At 47.9% G+C, this 23,828-nt stretch overlaps 2 protein-coding genes across 3 annotated transcripts in view; both read left to right on the forward strand.

Annotated features, from left to right (window-relative positions):
- Positions 1-5,614, forward strand: part of LOC116944621 (claudin-10-like) — a 45,219-nt gene extending 39,605 nt beyond the window's left edge. For both annotated transcript variants that reach the window (XM_076068607.1, XM_076068608.1), the window contains one exon: positions 264-5,614. In XM_076068607.1, the coding sequence (XP_075924722.1) occupies positions 264-423 (160 nt within the window). In that variant the 3' untranslated portion in view covers positions 424-5,614. The remainder of the gene's footprint in view (positions 1-263) is intronic.
- A 3,726-nt stretch (positions 5,615-9,340) lies between these two features.
- Positions 9,341-23,785, forward strand: PARL (presenilin associated rhomboid like). The gene is made up of 10 exons (XM_032958345.2): positions 9,341-9,455; positions 11,984-12,155; positions 12,720-12,860; positions 13,433-13,481; positions 14,801-14,896; positions 16,765-16,914; positions 20,296-20,366; positions 20,712-20,813; positions 21,765-21,862; positions 22,302-23,785. The coding sequence occupies exons 1-10, from the start codon at positions 9,406-9,408 to the stop codon at positions 22,396-22,398; spliced, it is 1,026 nt and encodes a 341-aa protein (XP_032814236.1). The 5' UTR covers positions 9,341-9,405; the 3' UTR covers positions 22,399-23,785.
- Positions 23,786-23,828: the final 43 nt, after the last annotated feature.

Consider the following 23,828-nt stretch of genomic DNA (forward strand, 5'->3'; position numbering starts at 1 on the left):
CCCGGCGATCCGAGTTCGATTCCCACTCATGACCAGCACCGGTGACGATTGTTTGAACCGTTCCTGAGCCTTCCTTAGGTAGACTCAGCCTCAAATGAGTACCTGGCGCGGTGCGTAAACATCGCCGATGTGGAGTCAAAGGCGGCCGGTGCTGGCCACCCACCCCCTCGTGTGCCGTGCCGGCCTTCACAGGGTGCCACTCGCTAAGAGCACTTGCCCCAACAGCCTGTTAAGGGCATCGTTGTCGTCCTTGTTGTGTGCAGGAACAACAAGAACCTCCACCCCGTGTTCCTGCCGCCCTCCATGGCCCCGGTCTCGGCGAGCGGGGTCCAGAAGCCCCTGATCACCCCCAACGGGGGCAGCCCCCGTCCCAGCCCCCCCGCCGATCTCGACCCCAGCTACGACAAGAACTCATATGTGTGACCACCCCCCCCCCTCAGTGACTCTACCAATAACAAAACTACCAGGAGCAAGTGCTACAAACTACAGCTTTCCCTCGCTCTACGCGGGTTCGGTTCGTGCGATTTAACGCACGAACCTATTTGTACCCGAAATTCGCGATATGCGGTTTGAATTCACCCACACGCGGCTATGCGGTCTGACGTGGGACAACATTGTGTGCGTATTATTATTGAGCGTGCTGCTCGGCAGACAGCTGTCTCGTCGTGTGGTGCGTTGTGCGGTTTGTACTGCGCGATTTTCGGAATGCATCTACCGCATGAAGCGAGGGATTCCTGTACCACCAATTCCGTGGCAATTGCTACCACCACTACTGCCACGACTACCATGGCTAATGCTGCTGTGACTACTGCTACTAATCATGACAGCAACTCACGTGTGTGTGACCTCAGTCTCTGTCAATACTGTTGCTACCGGCATTACTACCATTACCGTTGCAATACAACACGACTACTAATACTACCACAGCTTCTGATAATCAAATCACAATTGAGAGCGCTTTGTCAATCCACTACTGGATAAGAACCTCTCTCCATGCCGTGTTGGTCATGAGAGTTGTTTAACCACCTTTCACTGTGTGGGTCAGTGTGGGTGAAATGGGAGACCCAGAAATGGCTCAGATATTGCCACTGCGTTGGCGGTGCACTTTAAAGAAATTCTGTAGAAGGTGGATATAAGCACAATTTATTATATAGGCAGAGTTTTTATATCAGCAAAACACATGCTTAAATTAAACTGCAAGGGGGGGGGGGGGTCAAAGGGCAACTGCTGATATAAGCACACCACCGCATTTCGGGTATAGGGACACCTGGAATTACTCCCAAGAAATGTGCTTATATCCACCTTCTACGGTATAAACGTGTGCTCCCAATTGTGAGGTTTTTAACTTATATCGGACAGCCCAGAACGGGCCGCCCACAAAAACACATTTTACTTTTCGTCTCGGTCTTCCTTTAAAGGATGGGAAATTGGATTTGGATTCCAAGTTGGAGTTAAAATCCTGGCATTAAAGAGCAGTAGACATGACCCAATGTTGATTTGAAGCTTTCCCGAGTGCAGGAAACCATACGCTTCGGTTCTTTCGGTAAAGTCACGGAGGTAGAGAATAATAGATCACGTGACGTTTAGATCGCAACACAAGCGATCGTGTATCGGGTGAGACAATTACAGCAGGAAAACTGCTGAAGCAGGCGTGAAAGCCGCCGTGACGAGAGGTTATGTAGGTCTGAGCTGGGAGCAACCCAAGGGTTTGGATTCCAAGTTGGAGTTAAAATCCTGGCTGGGCTAGAGATGGAAGAGAGAGGGGGGCAAGGCTCTCCGGCCGCCACTGATCTTTCTGCCCTCCCCCCCTCTCTCTCTTCCATCTCTCGCCCCGCCCTCGTACCCTACCTATATAACCTCTTGTTACGGAAGCCCCCCCGCCTGCTTCAGCAGTTTCCCTGCTGTGGTTGTGATACCCGATGAGCATCGCTTGTGTTGCGATGGAAACGTCACGTGATCTATTATTTTCTACCTACGTGACTTTACCGAAAGAACCAAAGATGTGACCCAATGCTTTGAGTAATACTTGCCTTTTAAATTTTGTCATTGAACTCTTGGTCACACGCTTACACGGGAATTCGACTGATACTTTGTGAGCGTTACATTTTTTTTTAATGAATTGTAAATTTAACGTGATTGTTGTTTGTGTGTGTTAGGGGGGCGGGGGGTGTCAGTGATAACAGATGTGAAGGGATGCGAACCTCAAGACTAATTGGAAGAACACATCCAATATTTTGACGATATATACGATATATTTTTTGCAATATAACTGTCATGTCCGAGCCACCAAGCCGATTTCAGCAAACAAATGCCTCCCCCCTCCCCCAAATTATGAATTCCCTTCGCAAACAATATTCGAGAAAATATTCCTGAACCAATATTCGTGAATATTGATTCCCCATCCATATAGTTGTTACTCCCTTCCTTGTTTTGTAACAAATTAACAATTGCATGCAAATCTATATCAAAGCTTTTTCAACTAAAATTTTTGTTCAGGAAAGTGTTACTTCTTTGTCATTACGAACTAACTTTGTCCAAATCAATGTATCAGCCTTACCCTAATCAATGTCACTCTTGCAAATTAGACTCTGTTCTGGTCTCTTTAAGTTCTCCCCTGATGACAGAAAGTAAACTTGAAATAAGAGTGGCAAGAGACTGACGATTTCGTTTCAGAATGCAATTCCATTTCGGATTGTGCGACCATACTTCACCACGCTGGTCAGTGCGGGCTGGCGGGGATACTCACGTGACTACGTACCCCAGCCACTCGAGGTCACATGGCATAGGTCCGATAAAATAATGGGCAATCATATAAAAGCACTCGAAACAACATGGCTTAATATTAAGTTCTAAAGCTAAAATCGTTGCTCTGGCCACCACTAATGTTCGTTAAAACTTTGTTTCAGTTGATGGCCTTATGTTTGGATTATGAACAACCTCAGTGATGTCTTTGTAGGCAATCTATTATCATTGTTGTCTATGTACGGGGGGGGGGGGTCTGGTAGTCCCTCTCATACTTTTTCTATCATGGGTGAGGAACCTGTGGACCAGCCGTCCGAACAGGGCCCTGTAATTTCTAGATTCGAAGCTTTCGTGACTGCAAGGATCCATACTCTTTGGTTCTATTCGGTAAAGTCACGTAGGTAAAAAAAGTTAAAACAACAAAAATCACGACGTTTCGGCCACAACACAAGCGGCCTTCATCAGGTGAAGGGACCAACCTGTCCAGCGGACAGCGTTGGAGTGAAGAAAGCCAAGGGAGGCGACCAGCGCTTGGCTTTCTTCACTCCAACCTGGACGTATCCATCGCTGCGAGGATCTTAGCCGTGCTCGTCGGATTTACTGGAGCGGGGGTACTTTTCAAGCTGGCACAAGACTGGGATTTGTAATGTTAACGGTCACTTCTGTCACACTGCACGGGTCCTCCCCAAGTTCATGATGGTCACGCGGGGCTCATGGAGTCCGTGTGAACATCATCACTCGATTTGGAAGTTGACCATCGTAAGCCAACGTTGCCGTGGGAATCCGAGAACTGCCTTGATGGTGAGAAAGGGGACTATGGTGAGTGATGGTGAGACAGGGGACTATGGTGTGTGTGATGGTGAGAGAGGGGACTATGGTGTGTGCGATGGTGAGAGAGGGGACTGTGGTGAGTGATGGTGAGAGAAGGGACTATGGTGTGTGATGGTGAGAGAAGGGACTATGGTGTGTGATGGTGAGAGAGGGACAATGGTGTGTGATGGTGAGACAAGGGACTATGGTGAGTGCTGGTGAGAGAGGGGACTATGGTGTGTGATGGTGAGAGAGGGGACTATGGTGTGTGATGGTGAGAGAGGGGACTATGGTATGTGATGGTGAGAGAGGGGACTATGGTGAGTGATGGTGAGACAAGGGACTATGGTGTGTGATGGTGAGAGAGGGGACTATGGTGAGTGATGGTGAGAGAGGGGACTATGGTGTGTGATGGTGAGACAATGGACTATGGTGTGTGATGGTGAGAGAGGGGACTATGGTATGTGATGGTGAGACAATGGACTATGGCGTGTGATGGTGTGAGTGATGGTGACAGAAGGGACTATGGTGTGTGATGGTGAGAGAGGGGACTATGGTGAGTGATGGTGAGAGAGGAGACTATGGTGTGTGATGGTGAGATAAGAGACTATGGTGAGTGATGGTGAGAGAAGGGACTATGGTGTGTGATGGTGAGACAATGGACTATGGTGTGTGATGGTGAGAGAGGACTATGGTGTGTGTGATGGTGAGAGAGGACTATGGTGTGTGATGGTGAGATAAGAGACTATGGTGAGTGATGGTGAGAGAAGGGACTATGGTGTGTGATGGTGAGACAATGGACTATGGTGAGTGATGGTGAGAGAAGGGACTATGGTGAGTGATGGTGAGACAAGGGACTATGGTGTGTGATGGTGACAGAAGGGACTATGATGTGTGATGGTGAGAGAGGGGACTATGGTGAGTGATGGTGACAGAAGGGACTATGGTGAGTGATGGTGAGACAATGGACTATGGTGTGTGATGGTGAGACAATGGACTATGGTGTGTGATGGTGAGAGAAGGGACTATGGTGTGTGTGATGGTTAGAGAGGGGACTATGGCGTGTGATGGTGAGAGAGGGGACTATGGTGAGTGATGGTGAGAGAGGGGACTATGGTGTGTGATGGTGAGAGAGGGGACTATGGTGTGTGATGGTGAGAGAGGGGACTATGGTGTGTGATGGTGAGAGAGGACTATGGTGAGTGATGGTGAGAGAGGGGACTATGGTGTGTGATGGTGAGAGAGAGGACTATGGTGTGTGATGGTGAGACAAGGAGACTATGGTGTGTGATGGTGAGAGAGGGGACTATGGTGTGTGATGGTGAGACAATGGACTATGGTGTGTGATGGTGAGACAATGGACTATGGTGTGTGATGGTGAGACAAGGAGACTATGGTGTGTGATGGTGAGAGAGGAGACTATGGTGTGTGATGGTGAGAGAGGGGACTATGGTGTGTGATGGTGAGAGAGAGGACTATGGTGTGTGATGGTGAGACAAGGGACTATGGTGTGTGATGGTGAGAGAGGGACTATGGTGTGTGATGGTGAGAGAGAGGACTATGGTGTGTGATGGTGAGAGAGAGGACTATGGTGTGTGATGGTGAGACAAGGAGACTATGGTGTGTGATGGTGAGAGAGGGGACTATGGTGTGTGATGGTGAGAGAGGGGACTATGGTGTGTGATGGTGAGACAATGGACTATGGTGTGTGATGGTGAGACAATGGACTATGGTGTGTGATGGTGAGACAAGGGACTATGGTGTGTGATGGTGAGACAAGGGACTATGGTGTGTGATGGTGAGTGATGGTGAGACAAGGGACTACGGTGTGTCTATATGTGCCAGAAGTATTTTAAAGCCCCCTAGTTCGGCCCTCAGTAATGGAAACAGGTTGCCACCCCTTGCTTTATACATCTTTTAAATGTGCAGGGAATTACGCAATTAATGTGATTTATGAATGTACAATTATTATTGTTAGCTTCATTATTAAAGCCTTTTATGTTACATATTTGTTTGTTAATTTGTACATTACATGTAATAAGAATAAATCAAAGTGATGTCACTACCGTTGTTTTATTTAAATCGTTAGGCGCGAGACCTCGACTCACAACCAGAAGTTCCTGGCTCAGTATGTCATCACAATGATTAACCCTGCATAATATTTTTTTTTTTTAAGAACACGCTTTAATGAAATGTACCCTACTAGTAATGTAAGAACTCCACGACTCCAGGAAGTGGGCCCGAAGCTTTCCACGACGTAAGGGACCGTGGGCCAATTACAGCCAACGTCAGTTTACCGTGGACAATTAGACCCAAGCCGAAACATAACATACACAAAAGATTGTTTAAAAATATATGTTTTTATTTTTTATGATAGAATATAGTATTGCCATCAGTATGACATAAGTATACCAAGTTTGCAGTCGATACCACATTGGGAAGTGGGTTACAATTGAGTTACAAGATTTGAGGATACAACAACGACAACAGAGTTAAATAAAAGCGCGTAATAATAAAACGTGTTAAAATATTCACGACTGTGGGAAGCCGCATTAGCTTTTCAAACTGAAAATGGTCTCATCTTTCCAATCTGAACTCAATTGCACACGCCGCTGACTCCCCGCAATCGTCGACCGAGATCTATCCACTGCTCGATGGAAGGCCTCCCCGATACATCGCCATCTCTCACGAGTTGTCGCGCGATGCAACAAAGATCCCATCGTGCTCGGGTCGTACGGGCCGCCATCTGCCGGGGTGAATGTCATCTCGGCCACGTGCCATCCTCCTCTTGACCGCCACCAAATTAGGGGTCACGAACGCCGGGCCATGAGCCCCTTCTAGCCGTGACGCCTTCCCTCCCAAGCCCACAAACTCGATGTCTCTGAACTCTTTGGTTCTATTCGGTAAAGTCACGTAGGTAAAAAATAAAACAACAAAAATCGCGAAAGCTTTAAATCTAGGATGTCTCTTAAATTGGGCGTCTTCTAAGATCCACGTGTTCGCTTTCTTGCATTGTGTAACAGTCAGAATCATAATCTACTTTATCAGTGCCCTAGCTTATTACAGACCAATTCAGGCCTTACTGGTCACCCCGTGACCCTTATAAATCTCAACGTTCATCCTACAAAGTCCCATCACAAGGGAGAAAAAACCCCCAGATACATCATTTTTGTGCCCATATTGAAACGGCTGTACGCCGTATGGACCTGAAAACTCAATTTCCCTGCACAAGAATACGGGGTAAACCGTGTGGGTTGACACGGTATGGGGCCGTCCATAAATGACGTCACGCACCTGGGGGGGGGGGGGTCAGACATTTGTGACGATGTGTGACGAGGGGGGCGGGGTTTGAGAAATGTGACGTCACATCAAAATGCGCAACTTTAAATAAATATAGACAACACGTTCTACTTAATTTTTGATTTAAAGCTTTCGTGACTGCAGGGATTCATATTCTTGGTTCTTTCGGTAAAGCCACGTAGAAGGGAAACAATAAAATAATATATTGTTTTATATATATTTTTCTATTTTATTGTTTCCCTTCTACGTGACTTTACCGAAAGAACCAAGAACACATTCTGCTTAAATTTCGATTTAAAGCTTTCATGACTGCAGGGATTCATCTTCTGGGTTCTTTCGGTAACGTCACGTAGAATGGAGATAAAATAATAAAAATAATAACAGAATAAAATTCTCACGACGTTTCGGCCGCAACACAAGTAGCCTTCCTTTTTAATAAATGTCTTCTCCTACAACAGAGTGCAGCGCCACATTAAACACGCACTACAATGACAATAGTTTAAAGCGATTTGAAGCATGTTTTATTTTTGGGGGGGGGGAGGGCAGAGCTTTGTGACGTCATATTGACGATGGGGGGGGGGGGTCAAAAAAGGCCCAAAATCGCGTGACGTCATTTATGGACGGCCCCTATAGCGTCTGGAGGATTCCGATGGGCTCCAAAGCTCTTGTTCACGGATGGCAAGCAGCGGCGGGTCAGAACGTTCCAATAACAACACAATCACGGAAACATTGAAACACGTCGTCGGAAGGCTTTCGCGGCCAATACCATCCATTATTGTTGGGGATTAGATCGCGTAAATATTACACGTGTGTCGTTAAAACCCGCCCACCACACCGACACAGCAGCGCAACGTTAACGAAACGTGGACAATTCGTTACTCGAGTCAAGCGGTTCAATGGTTTGCGTGTTAAATTTCGATTTAAAGCTTTCGTGACTGCAAGGATTCATCTTCTTTGGTTCTTTCGGTAAAGTCACCGCCACGTAGAATGAGAATAAAATAATAAATTAATAAAGTAAAATAACACAATAAAATTCTCACGACGTTTCGGCCACAACACAAGCGGCCTTCATCAGGTGAAGGGACGATACTGTCTCGCTCCAGCGCTGTCCTCGAGACAGTCTCGTCCCTTCACCTGATGAAGGCCGCTTGTGTTGTGGCCGAAACGTCGTGAGAATTTTATTGTGTTATTTTATTAATTTATTATTTTATTCTCATTCTACGTGACTTTACCTAAAGAATCACAGAAGGTTTGCGTGTTGGCAAGAGTAAACTCATATTCTTAGTTTTTTCGGTAAAGTCACGTTGAAGGGAAACAACAAAATAATAAAATATATATAAAACAATAAAAAAATTCTCACGACGTTTCGACCATAACTCAAACGGTCGTCTTCAGGTGTGTTGGTTTGCATAAATTTATTTTAAAACGGCGCATTTATTTATTTATAAAACGTTAGCACCACGCGCAACGATTTGGCAGTTTATTTAGGACTAGTCCATCTATATTCTGAAAAGAGGAGGGGGGAGACGAAATTTTTTTTTACACAATATCGGTAGTTCCCTATTACCGTGACGTTGCGACAAAAATAAATCCCAAATTTCAACGAAAGGTTCTAAATTCTATATGTAGAGTGCGAACTACGCTCATAAACAACCATAAATATACTTGCAAATAAAAAAAAACAAATTTGAGAAATAGACGAACAGAGAAAACGCGAATGATCGGTACAATATTCTTTGGTTCTTTCGGTAAAGCCACGTAGAATGGGAATAAAATAATAAAATAAGACAATAAAATTCTCACGACGTTTCGGCCACAACACAAGTGGCCTTCTTCAGGTGAAGAGACAGGTCTGCCTGTGTTCCCAGCCCCCTCCCTCCTCCTCTCCGGAGGTGATGCAGGTAACATGCACATTCATATTTTAACTCCGCGCACACAGCTTAATAGACGCGGTCCTTGCATGACAGCGTTCATTCAAGATCTGTCTTCCGGACAGACCTGTCTCTTCACCTGAAGAAGGCCACTTGTATTCTTGGTTCTTTCGGTAAAGCCACGTTGAAGGGAAACAATAAAATATATAGAAAACAATAAAATTCTCACGACGTTTCGACTGCAACACAAACAGTCATCATCAGGTGTTACAGTCGAAACGTCGTGAGAATTTGATTGTTTTATATATATATTATTATTTTATTGTTTCCCATTCAACGTGACTTTACCGAAAGAACCAAGAATATGAATCACTGCAGTCACGAAAGCTTTAAATCAAAATTTAAGGCCACTTGTGTTGTGGCCGAAACGTCGTGAGAATGTTATTGTCTTACTTTATTTCATTATTTTGTTCCCATTCTACGTGACTTTACCGAAAGAACCAAGAAGATTAATCCTTGCAGTCACGAAAGCTTTAAATCGAGATCGGTACAATAATAAGTCGGTACAAATAAAGTTCCGGAGTTGCGTTTTTCCGTCGGGACATTTATTTATTATTCTGTTGTTGCGGGAGCGGAGCCGGACGTGACGTCGGTGCAGGAGCCGGAAGTTCACCGGGTCAACATGGCAGCCGTGTTGAGGGGCGCGTGTGTGGCGTGTCCTTCACTCTCACGGTGACTCCTTCACTCATTCACTCAGTCAGTCATTCACTCAGTCACTCACTCAGTCAGTCACTCAGTTACTCATTCACTCAGTCACTCAGTTACTCATTCACCCAGTCAGTCACTCAGTTACTCATTCACCCAGTCAGTCATTCAGTAGTCACTCGCTCATCCAGTCACTTATTCACTCAGTCATTCACTCACTCGTACACCCGCCTACTCGTCCACCGATTCACTGAGTCGCTCGCCAAATCACCGAGTCAATTGCTTTCGTCACTCGCCCAGTGTTTCGCTCACGGCTGTCGGCACTCGCTGCTGCCAATTCACTACCTCAATGCAATTCACTACCTCAATTCAATTAATTACCTCAGTTCAATTCACTACCTCAGTTAAATTAAACCTCAGTTCAATTCACTACCTCAGTTCAATTCACTACCTCAGTTAAATTAAACCTCAGTTCAATTCACTACCTCAATTAAATTCACTACCTCAGTTTAATTCACTACCTCAGTTCAATTCACTATCTCAGTCACATATTCGCTCATTAATTCATTCACGCAATTGCGCATTCGCTGATTCAATCTCTCGGTCTTTTATGTAGTCGCTCAATTATTGAATCCGTCGGTCACTCGCTCGCTCAGTGATTCGCTCTGCTACTCGTTCGATATTGGAAAAAAGTGGAAACGCCTCGACGCAAGATTGAGTTGTTTGACTTGCTGAGCTATGCCGTCCATGCCAAACGCAGACGTCGCTACATACGTTCGAAAAACATTACCGATGCCAGTCGCTTACATTCAACGAAACGCTAAAACTAGCATAAGAATAGTATCCGCGTGCTTCACGAGCTTAATACGAATGCTGTGAATCGTCCTACAACCAATCGGTAACCCCGAGCATTCATATCACCAACCCTATCCAACTTCGTCATTCTCCTGCGACTCCCGCATTCACTATCCAAGTCGTTCACCGAATAATTTACAGATGCACGTTCTTAAATTGTGTTGCAATGATACGAATCATTCTGATAGCGTATTTTGTCACGATTGTGCCAAGTTAATCCCAATAATCTCACCGTTTAAACTCAAGGTTTGGCATCGCCTGTTTGGACAATACTTTAAAATGAATACAGTGCAAGCGTTTGAAATGTAATGGTTTTCGAAAGTTACTTTGAATGGACAGCATAGAGCAATTTGTAGGGAGCATCGTGGTCACCCAATCAATACAGAAAGCATAATTGCTTGCTGCCATTAAAGAAAACTGCCGTTTTCCGGGCAAAATATCAAAACAAAATCTACAAGACCGCACAGGAAGGACCAGAGAAAGGGGCATCCAAGGAAGATTTGGATTCAGAACATTGCAGACTGGTCGGACTTAAACCACAACCAGTCAGGGTGCATTGAAATCACGATCATTCCCAAAACGGTGGCTCAGCGATGTACTCTTCAAATTGGGCAAGAGTGATGGATGGATTCTATTGAAGTGGGGCTGATTTTGTAAATGTAATGTTTTGGTCAGATATAATTGTTTTGTGTTGAATAATTATGTAATCGGTGGCCGGTTGTGACACTTCATACAAGATGCACTGCACTCCTGTCCTCGGCTATCCTGAAGTAAAAAAAAATACTTTTCGTTATCTGCTCACCAACACTCAAGACTCATCACTCACCAAAGTTATTTATCACTCGCCAACCCTCGCCAATATTATTTACTAACTGGTCATTCACCACTTTTAATATTCCTGATATGTACCATTTTATTTTGTATATCCATTTGTGTGCACACATTCACAAACATGTAACACCAACCTAAACTATATTGTAAATATAAGCTCCCAATGTAATGGTAATTTACACACAAAACATCCACATATATGCAACTCTCAAACAACTACGTAAGTGTGTACACACATAAATGCCTACACAATGGTCCAACTATACACATGCAAACACGCACACATCCAAAATACAAAGATCCCCGTATAGCCTTAACAGACTTTTGGGGAAAGTGCTGTTAGCGAGCACCTATGAAGGCCAGCACGGTACATGAGGGGGTGGGTAGCCAGCACCAAGCCGGACCGCCTTTGTCTCCCTAGTGGCGATGTTTACACACCGCAACGGGTACTCATTTGAGGCTGAGTCGACCTAGGGGAGGCCCAGGACCGGTTCAAATAATTTTCACTGGTGTTGGCCGCGAGCGGGAATCGAACTCAGGTTGCCGAGTTCATAGCGAAACCCGCTAACCACTACGTCACCGCTCCCCATGCACCCACACATATATACCCACATACATATACTGCACACATGAAAACAGCCGTCATTTTCCACCAAGTGACAGCAACAGCAACATCGCGTTCGCTCCAAGCTAGGTGTCCATTGAGGCCATGTAAAATGTTGAAGGCTCGCTGGCATGTCACAGGACGGATGCAGGTATTATGGGTTCAGCCGACTGAGATTACTATTAAATGCACCACCAATGCACCTCAATGGCAAAGTTGCCAGACACAACCACACACCCCTTCACGATGTCCCTTCTCTCCCCAGGTGCCTGGTGCCATGGCAGACTACGTGCCGTGGCTTCCGCCGTGTGGCCAAGGACGGGAGTCTTGTGCCCCCCCCTGCGCGCAATGGTTTGCTCCGTCCAGCCGAGTCCATCCCGGGCGGAGGGCGAGGTTCTGCCGTTTCCCTCGTGCGTCCCCTGTTCTTCACCATTGGGGTAAGGCATTCATCCCCATGGCATTCATCCGTCAACAGCGCCTCACTAGGCACGTTGAGGAGAAGCTTTGCGGATCTGTAACGTGGTTTTAGGCCGGTGGCGGTCTTGGATGGATGTAATATTTTCTGTCTGGTGTACACGTATGTGCGTGTTGTGGGGAGCGGTAGTGTTGAGTTTAGTGCGTTGTGCTAGAAACCTGGCGACCCGGGTTCGATTCTCACTCAAGGCCAACACCAGTGACGATTACCTGAACCGGTCCTGGGCCTCCCCTAGGTCGACTCAGCCTCAAATTAGTATCTGGTGTGATATTCCAACATCGCAACTAGGGAGACAAAGGCGGCCGGGCGTGGTGCTGGCTACCCACCCCCTCGTGTGCTGTGCCGCCCTTCATAGATGCCCGCTAACAGCACTTGCCCCAACAGTCTGTTACAGGTTAATCGCGGGATCTTTGTCTTTTTGTCTGCACATGAATGCACACATCCCTGCGTCAACCCCTGCATTCCATGCGTATATGTTCGTGTGTGTGTGTGTCACGCATCCCTATGTATCCGTACCTGTGTGCAGTTCTCGGGCTGTGCATTTGCGACTGCCTCTATCGTGCAATACGAGGTGGTAAAACACCGCGTGAACAACTACCTGAGTGACGCGCGCGGTGCCTGGATGGAACGCACACGGCCCAAAAAGAGTGGGGACATCCGCAAACAGGTGGGGACAGATACGTACGTGGGGAGGGAAATAAATTAGCAGGAAAGATACACGTGGAGATAATTACATGGGGAGATATATACGGAGAGCGATACAGGGGGGAAAGGATACACGCTGAATGAAGATCATAGGTTCCCATGGAGAGACATGGACAGAAAGTTATGCACAGGGTGAAGAGAGATGGGAAGACAGAGGCAGTAAGAGACAGGGAGACACCATCGTGAGATGGCACGCACGATGACATCATTCGGGCAGGCGAGCGCATAACATGTGATATCATCGCATCGGCCGGCAAGGTAAGTGTTTTTAACGCTGGATTTTGTTTCCAATTTGGCCAGTTTAAAAAAGAGTAAAATAACTTTTATTCTTTAATTCGTTAAGATCATCTTTATGAGTTGTAATTGGCAGACTCAGAGAGAGAATCTGTTCATACGTTCAACTTTGTTGAAAAGCGTTAAACAGACAAGAGAGAGGAGCAAAAGGAGAACAAAACAATAAGCATGAAGAGGGAGAGAGAGGCTTGGCGAGGTCTCAGTGTGTCCCATGTTTTGTCATCTCCTCTGCACCCTCAGATCAACCAGTGGTGGAACTCGCTGTCTGAGGGCGGCAGGACTGTCGCCGGTGAGTCCTTGTCTGCTCAGCTCACCGCACTGCACCGCGGTGCCCGTCACACGGGCTCAATTCCTGGCCACGTGCAGTGGCAGAGGCAGTGGCTCACTTTCCAAACCGTGCTGTGGGCCACACCCAGGTTGACTCAGCCTAAAAAGAGATGTTGGTGCAATGGTGTGTGAGTGTGTGTGGTGGTGCTGGAACCATCATTATCCGTCATGTGCTTTGCTGGCAATAAAAAGTGTTGCCTACTGTGTAGGCCAGAGGTCTAAACTTGACTTTAACTAAACTTATTTTTTTTACTAGGTAAGACTCGCTGAGCTGTACAGCTCTTTTTCAGAAGCGACTTGGCCACAAATGGTAACTCAACGTGGTGGCTTATCAGGTGGAAATTTATAGCAGCCAATTATACACTAAAAACACGTGTTTCTAAACACATGTTTCTAAACACATGTTTCTAAAAGCGTGTTTCTAAACGTGGAGGGAAAAGCCGGAGGAACCGGAGAAAAAATCCATGTGACCACGGGGAGAGAGAGAGACATTCATAATAAAGGTTTTTGGGTTAGATCGCGTTATTTATAAATGTGTCGTAACCCTCCACCATCCGACACGGCCAAACAGTAAAAAATGTGTCACGTTTACAAAGGACAAATAGTTAACTACTTTAGCCCACGGGTGTGTTGAAGAGTGAATCAACATAATTTAAAATTTGAGTACGACGTTTCGCTGGTAATTACATCCAGCATCATCGGGCAATTCGCCAGAATGGTAAAGCCCTCACTTGCTCCCGGTCTTAAATAGAAGAGCAGGGTGACGTCATCATTTAACTCATTCATTTATAACTAACGCGATCTAACCCAAAAACCTTTATTATGAATAATATTGGTCGCGAAAGCCTACGTGTTGAATTGAGAGAGAGACACGCAAACTCCAAAAATACAGGCGTCAGCGTCGGGATCGAACCCACGCACTGCTGTATACCAGGCTAGGAAGTTAACGTCTCGTCAACGCGGCACCCACGCATACAGGCGGAGACACACTTGAACATGCATACGTAGATGTTCGCGAAAGCACAGATGTGCATATTGTTGAAATGTATAGCAGCCAAATACTTTCAACGCATGTTTCTAAGTCTCTCGGGAAGGCTCTTAGAAGTAGCTCTGATAGCGCTAAACGTTGCACTGCATTGCAAGCATTCAAAAACAATATTTGTAATCTTACGCCATGAAGCCGATTGCAGCTTGTACAAACCCCTCGGCAGGCCTGTGCGCGTGCGTTTGTCCTGTAGAATGTGTACTTACAACCATTGGCCAATTTGCGTGTGCTTGCAGGCATCATCGCGATCAACGTGCTGGTGTTTGGGATGTGGCGGGTGCCGGCGCTGCAGTCGAGTATGATGCGTTTCTTCATGTCCAACCCTGCCGCAAGTAGGTGTGTGCACGCGCGCGTGTGTGTACGTGCCACCACGTGTGCGCGTGTGTGTGTACGTGCCACCACGGAGTGCGCGTGTGTGTGTTCACGTGCTTATGTGTCCGTCGCATACGCGTGTTTCACGTGCCGGCTGGCATTTGTGAGTGTAGGTCGTGTGTTTATTTCGTGTGTAGAATGTGTGGATATGGGTGTTAGGGATGAGTTTCGGATTAACATTTTTTTGAATGTTGGATATTTGGATGTTTCAGGTCAATTGAGGTTTTTGTCATGTTTTCAGATTTACATTGAATACACGTTAATAAATAACATTAACTGTTTATGCACAATATTTGATCATTTTTAATGTTTTGTTAAACTAATCTTATAATTTTTATATTAAGGTCCAACAGTAATACAAAAATATTAATGTGAAACATTTTACTATATAATTAACCAAATATATTCTTTGGTTCTTTTAGTAAAGTCACGTAGATAGAAAATAATGATAAAAAATAAAGTGAATAAAAATTTAAATAATAAAAAAACACACAAATGTAGACTGTACTTGTTCCTGTGACTATCCCACCTGATGACGGAGGCTTGTGTTGCTTCCGAAACGTCGTGAGTTTATGAACTTAATTTTATTTTTTACCTGCGTGACTTTACCGGAAGAACCAAAGAGTATGGATCATTGCAGTCACGAAAACTTCAAATCTAGAATGTAGCCTGGTTCTTAATCAGAGTGAGTGTACTGGCAGTCTATAATGTAGACTGTAGCCTGGCTTTTAAGCTGGTGAGCATATTGGAAATCTATAATGTAGACTGTAGCAATGGTTATTAAACTGAGTGAGCGTATTGGCAATCTATAATGTAGACTGTAGCCTGGTTCTTAACCTGAGTGAGCGTACTCGCAGTCTATAATGTAGACTTATTCTTGGTTCTTTCGGTAATAGAAATAAAATAAAAATGTTTAAATAAAAACAAAAACCACAATGTTTCCATCGCAACACAAGCGGTCGTCATCAGGAAATATGATTGATCTCATGGCACTTTTGGATTTAAAGGTACTGATTTCATGTCATTAACATGACATCACTTCCGGTTAGGTCATGTTTTGAGATCAATACAATTAAACTCTTATTTACTGATATATCATATCCAGGCCCGATGTTTGGATGTTTATGATTAATCCAAAAATTGGGAACACATCCCTAGTAGGTGTGTATATATTATAGGTGATTATAGATTATAGGTGATTATAGATAATAGGTTCCATGTCACAGCTGCTCGCAAATCAGCACTTGCCTCAATAGTCTGTAGGTGTGTATATATTATAGGTGATTATAGATTATAGGTGATTATAGATAATAGGTTCTATGTCACAGCTGCTCGCAAATCAGCGCTTGCCTCAATAGTCTGTGCAAAGCTATTATGGGGGGGATCTTTGTGCATTGGATACATTTTTATTTACGAGTGCATTCTTCTCTAACATATTCAGAACCTTTATTTACACTGGAGGAATCCAATGAGCTATCACGCTCTTTTTCACAGATGTCCAGTAGGGGTGGGTCAGACAGTTACAACAACAAACAATACAAAAACACGAGAAAGGATTGCAAAGTATAGGCGAGGTAAGTAAATCACAATTTGTTTTATTTTACCAGATAAGGCCCACTGAGCTTATTAGCATCTTTTTTAGAAGTGCCCTGGCCACAAATGATAGCTCAACAAAGTGGCTTATCACGTGGAAATTTATAGCATCCAACTACTCTAAACGGCCGTTTCAGGGTTGTGTATGCACACGTGGTATTAATCACATGCATGTGTAAACAGGTGTGTTTATGTATCGCGCTGTGTATCCGTATCGGTTGATCTGTGTATGCAGAGGCCCCGTGCCTGCCCATGATCCTGTCGTGCTTCAGCCACTACTCACCCATGCACCTGGCGGCCAACATGTACGTGCTGTGGAGCTTCTCCCACAGCGCCGTCTCCATGTTCGGTCGCGAGCAGTTCCTCGCATTCTACACATCCGCAGGTGCGTTCGCCCGCACGCACGCCCACCTACTCGATCACACACCCACTCGTTCGCCCGCACGCACGCCCACCTACTCGATCACACACCCACTCGTTCGCCCGCACGCACGCCCACCTACTCGATCACTCACCCACTCGTTCGCCCGCACGCACGCCCACCTACTCGATCACTCACCCACTCGTTCGCCCGCACGCACGCCCACCTACTCGATCACTCACCCACTCGTTCGCCCGCACGCACGCCCACCTACTCGATCACACACCCACTCGTTCGCCCGCACGCACGCCCACCTACTCGATCACACACCCACTCGTTCGCCCGCACGCACGCCCACCTACTCGATCACTCACCCACTCGTTCGCCCGCACGCACGCCCACCTACTCGATCACTCACCCACTCGTTCGCCCGCACGCACGCCCACCTACTCGATCACTCACCCACTCGTTCGCCCGCACGCACGCCCACCTACTCGATCACACACCCACTCGTTCGCCCGCACGCACGCCCACCTACTCGATCACACACCCACTCGTTCGCCCGCACGCACGCCCACCTACTCGATCACTCACCCACTCGTTCGCCCGCACGCACGCCCACCTACTCGATCACTCACCCACTCGTTCGCCCGCACGCACGCCCACCTACTCGATCACTCACCCACTCGTTTGCCCGCACGCACGCCCACCTACTCGATCACTCACCCACTCGTTCGCCCGCACGCACGCCCACCTACTCGATCACTCACCCACTCGTTCGCCCGCACGCACGCCCACCTACTCGATCACACACCCACTCGTTCGCCCGCACGCACGCCCACCTACTCGATCACACACCCACTCGTTCGCCCGCACGCACGCCCACCTACTCGATCACACACCCACTCGTTCGCCCGCACGCACGCCCACCTACTCGATCACTCACCCACTCGTTCGCCCGCACGCACGCCCACCTACTCGATCACTCACCCACTCGTTCGCCCGCACGCACGCCCACCTACTCGATCACTCACCCACTCGTTCGCCCGCACGCACGCCCACCTACTCGATCACTCACCCACTCGTTCGCCCGCACGCACGCCCACCTACTCGATCACACACCCACTCGTTCGCCCGCACGCACGCCCACCTACTCGATCACACACCCACTCGTTCGCCCGCACGCACGCCCACCTACTCGATCACTCACCCACTCGTTCGCCCGCACGCACGCCCACCTACTCGATCACTCACCCACTCGTTCGCCCGCACGCACGCCCACCTACTCGATCACACACCCACTCGTTCGCCCGCACGCACGCCCACCTACTCGATCACACACCCACTCGTTCGCCCGCACGCACGCCCACCTACTCGATCACACACCCACTCGTTCGCCCGCATGCACGCCCACCTACTCGATCACTCACCCACTCGTTCGCCCGCACGCACGCCCACCTACTCGATCACACACCCACTCGTTCGCCCGCACGCACGCCCACCTACTCGATCACACACCCACTCGTTCGCCCGCACGCACGCCCACCTACTCGATCACTCACCCACTCGTTCGCCCGCACGCACGCCCACCTACTCGATCACTCACCCACTCGTTCGCCCGCACGCACGCCCACCTACTCGATCACACACCCACTCGTTCGCCCGCACGCACGCCCACCTACTCGATCACTCACCCACTCGTTCGCCCGCACGCACGCCCACCTACTCGATCACACCCCCACTCGTTCGCCCGCACGCACGCCCACCTACTCGATCACTCACCCACTCGTTCGCCCGCACGCACGCCCACCTACTCGATCACACACCCACTCGTTCGCCCGCACGCACGCCCACCTACTCGATCACTCACCCACTCGTTCGCCCGCACGCACGCCCACCTACTCGATCACACACCCACTCGTTCGCCCGCACGCACGCCCACCTACTCGATCACTCACCCACTCGTTCGCCCGCACGCACGCCCACCTACTCGATCACACACCCACTCGTTCGCCCGCATGCACGCCCACCTACTCGATCACTCACCCACGCGTTCGCCCGCACGCACGCCCACCTACTCGATCACTCACCCACTCGTTCGCCCGCACGCACGCCCACCTACTCGATCACTCACCCACTCGTTCGCCCGCATGCACGCCCACCTACTCGATCACACACCCACTCGTTCGCCCGCATGCACGCCCACCTACTCGATCACACACCCACTCGTTCGCCCGCACGCACGCCCACCTACTCGATCACACACCCACTCGTTCGCCCGCATGCACGCCCACCTACTCGATCACACACCCACTCGTTCGCCCGCATGCACGCCCACCTACTCGATCACTCACCCACGCGTTCGCCCGCATGCACGCCCACCTACTCGATCACACACCCACTCGTTCGCCCGCATGCACGCCCACCTACTCGATCACTCACCCACTCGTTCGCCCGCACGCACGCCCACCTACTCGATCACACACCCACTCGTTCGCCCGCATGCACGCCCACCTACTCGATCACACACCCACTCGTTCGCCCGCATGCACGCCCACCTACTCGATCACACACCCACTCGTTCGCCCGCATGCACGCCCACCTACTCGATCACACACCCACTCGTTCGCCCGCACGCACGCCCACCTACTCGATCACACACCCACTCGTTCGCCCGCACGCACGCGCTTGCTTAGTCACTCATCCACCAACTTGCTCAGCTGCCTGCTTGCGCGTTCACTCACATACTTACGCCACGGTGGCGAGATGTTAATTCCCTCGCCTGGTGTGCAGGAGATTGTGGGTTCCATCCCGACCGTGACGCCTGTATATTTGGAGTTTGCGTTCTCTCTCTCTCCTTGTGGTCGCGTGGATTTTTGTCCGGGTCCTCCGGTTTTTCCTTCCACATTAAGGATCCACATATGTTTAGAGTATTTGGTTGTTTAGAGTATTTGGTTGTTATATATTTCCACCTAAGCTGCTTCGTTGAGCTATCATTTGTGGCCGGGTCGCTTCTGAAAAAGAGCTGTATTGCTTAGTGGGCTTTACCTGGTAACATAAAAAATTATTCAGGTTAGTTTAAATCATCACACACCCACTCGCTCGCTTGCTCCCCCTCTCGCCCATTAACTTATTTATTCGCTAACAGCCACCCACTCGTTCACTCACTCCCTTATTCTCTAATGAATTCATTCACTGGATTACTCACTTGAGTACTCACTCTCTCATCCACCCACTCACCCGCTTGGTTATTAGTCTACTGGCTAACTCGCTCATTGGCTCCCTCACTAACACGCTCAATTATTCATTCATGTACGCACGAGCATGTAACTACACTCATTTGCATGTGCGACTCACGTTGAATACACGTGTGCTTACACGCCTGTGCTCTGTGCTGCGTGTTAGGTGTTACCTCGTCGTTTGCGAGCTACGTCTTTAAGACGGTGACGGGAAAATTCACCCCCTCCCTCGGCGCGGTAAGTTCATCCACCTTGACTATCACGATGATGATATACGTGATGAGAGCTGTGTCATGATGATGGTAATGAAGAAACGGTGAAGCTGCAATTATGGTTACGGTAAACGATTTTACAGTGCTAATGATTGATGATTGTAATGATGGTATCAATCAGAGTCGGTATTATGTTGAACCTCATTCGCACCGTACGTAGCCAAATGCGCTAACCGAAGGTACAGAGCAATGGTGATCGTGATGATGGTGACGACAGTGATGTGTATAGTTGTCATGATGAGTATAATGATGTTACGTTGATGATGATTATGTTGATATCGTCACTGATGTTATTGTCGTTTCCGTGCAGTCCGGTGCCATCATGGCCGTGCTCGCTGCCGTCTGCACCCAGTTCCCCGACAGCAAACTCGCGATCATCTTCCTGCCCATGATCCCTTTCACTGCCAGCAGCGTGAGTAGCTCTGTCCCCCTCCCTGCCTCTACCAAGGCGCCATCTCCCTAAACCAAGGCCCTGCCCCTTCTACAAGGTCCAGCATCCTTTATCCGTGTCTCCACACCTACCACCACGGCCCTTCCCAATACCACCAAGTCCTGTTCCCCATCTACCTGGGCCCACACCCCCATTTTACTGAAGCTCCTCCCCTCCCTCCCTTCACATCCGTATGTCCCCATGTTGTTTACATCTGCACGTCACCTCTTCTGTCCACGTGTCCTTGTCCCTGATCTTACCAATGTCCCGTGTCCTATGTTGCCATGTACCCATGTTCTAATGTCTCAAATCTCCCCCAGTGTCTCCTTGTACTCGGGTCTCTCTGCCCTCATATTTCCATGTCCTTATGTCCCTGTGTGCCCATGTAGCACTGTCTCCTTGTGCCTTTGTCTACACGTCCCCATGTACATGGGTCCTCACATACCAGTTTCCCCATGTCCTTGTCTTTCTTTGCCTGCTAAATCTGTGTTCCTAACGCCCTGTATGTATGTTGAACTTCTTACGCACTGTGCCGAGCCAACCATGATAATCGGAGGTGCGGGGGGGACAACAAACTGAACTGAACACAAAAAGCAGTTTTAAAGAAATGCATTTTCAATCTACACGATTTCAAAGTGCATAGCTTCAGTGGCTTCCTAATATCGGAAGAGCATTCAAGATGGCCGCAGAAGCACATCTGAAAGCGCGCGATACGGTGACCGTCTTTGTTCGACAGTTTGCCAAATGCCGCTGCGAGGATGACCGGAGTCTGCTTGTAGACTCAGGTTCAATTATAATTAAAATAGCAACAGCATGTAGCATTCTTGGCTAACATTCCAAGTTATAATGACATAGCAATCGCAGGTCATTACGGTAACAAAGCCATTGCAATTTTTAACGGATCCCATTTCTGCCCCCTGGTCTCCTCTTCAGGCTCTTATGGGGATCATGGCTCTCGACACGACCGGACTCATCCTGGGCTGGAAGTTGTTTGACCACGCGGCGCATCTGGGTGGAGCCCTGTTCGGCATGTGAGATCACGCAGACACAACCCCTCGCCCAGTCTTTCACTGTCGTTGACCACGTGGCGATTCAACCGTGAAGATAGTTTGCCTCCATCCCTTTCATCTCACGACAATAACGTCATCGTCAGTGGGCATTAACAACACTGGCATCAGGCATCAATTTAATTGATTCCTGTGCTTAAAGCATGCCTTTTGAGCCTCGTGTGTGCATATGTCAGTGGTATGCAAATGGTATGTGAGTTTTTATATTTCATTAATGAAACCGATAGTCAATTGATTCAATGGTTATTTCAATACTCTCCCTCGTTGCATCTTTAATATATACACGTTTCCACCTGATGTGATTGCACACGTATGTATGTACACGTGTGTGTGTGTGTAACCTGTCTCCACACACGTGCGTGCATTTACATATGTATTTGTGTATTTGTGTACGCGTGTGCAGTCTGTACGCGTGGCGGGGAAACGAAGTCATCTGGCTGAACCGGGAACCGCTGCTCAGAATCTGGCACAACATCCGCTCCCGCGGGGGTGGCTCCTAGCCCCGAGGACATGGCCTAAGCCATGAGGGGTGGGGCTTATTACAAAGGGGGTGGGGTTTTGTCAGCAAGTGGGTGGGGCTCATAAAGGGGGGGGGGTGGAGTTTTGTTGGAGGGAGCTCTGGAACTTTGTGAAAACATGGGGTGGGACTTGCCACAAAATTGGGGGGAAAGGCTTTGTGTGGGAAAGTTTGGTGGGGCATTGTAAGACTGGTGAGGTGGACCATGTCACAAAGTCGGGGCGGGGCTTAAAAAGAAGAGATGCGAGGGGAGGGGTCTAAATAAACGATGATGGTGCTTGCTGTAAAAGGGGAAGGCATTTTTTTTAAAGAGCAGTCAGGGCCAAGATTATTTTAAAAAAGGAGGTAGTTAACTTCAAGGAATGGCTTTTACAAACGGGGCAGTGCTTAATTTAAAAAGGACAAGTTAGAGTGAAAGTGCATGATGCTATTAGAAGTGGGCATGGTTTATAATTTAAGTGGAGCACGGGGTGTAATGGAAATAGGGTGGGGTTAAACCAAACGTGGGCAGGGCCAGGCTAGAAGAGGCTGGGCCCAGTCAACTGACATCGTGTCATCAGACGTGGCTTCAGAGAAGCCTTTGTTACTCTGCTTTGATAACGTCACACCAATACAGTTATTCTGAATAAACAAAAACATTATTCGGGGGAGGCCGGGTGGCTTGGATGCCAGTGCTGGACTAGCACAGCTGAGATCCTCAAAACAAATCTGGGTTTCAGTCATCCGTTGCTAAACCAGGTTCTTAAACATAGCGAGCTGATGGTCCCCGCTCGCGATATCACCAGTGACTGCACGAAAAAAAAAACAATCACGTAAAATTTGGTTCTGCACTTAATATTGGTAATTTTTCGCTCTTATGATAAAAAAAATTATTGGTTTGACTGTCATATGATGAACATTACTCGCTGCAGCAGGACAGGTGGGACAGTGCTGCTCTGCTTACTACTGTGTGCTACTTGGAAGAGATATCAGAGGTAGCGCCGTGCTATCTTCTTTCCGTGAACTTTTCTCGGACCAGAGGGTTGTGCACTGCCGTTTCCAAGATCCAGATAGATCCTTCTAGACTGATAGCATCATAGAGATATTGTTAGAAAATAGACAAAAACACACATCGTGGCTCATGAACATGTGCAAGAGCGGTCGTGGATATATTGGTTGGCTCTCAACACAATCTGTTGGGAACCTAAGGAAGATTAAAGTGTGTGTGTGAGATGGCATAATGGATTAGCCACTTCCTGTACCACAATTGTAGCCTGATCTGGTTCTGAACAGATCATTTCAGCCCAGAACAGACTCGGTCAAACTATTGCCCAAATGTAATGTCTCTGACCTGACAATGAAAAACATGTATTAAAGGCTACATACACCGACGTGTTGCAGTTTGAAAGAAATGTGTTTATGCGCAGTCCTATG

Source organism: Petromyzon marinus, chromosome 21, assembly GCF_048934315.1.
Source record: "Petromyzon marinus isolate PM22_M1 ecotype Great Lakes invasive population chromosome 21, UKy_Petmar_22M1.pri1.0, whole genome shotgun sequence".
Lineage (NCBI taxonomy): Eukaryota > Metazoa > Chordata > Hyperoartia > Petromyzontiformes > Petromyzontidae > Petromyzon > Petromyzon marinus.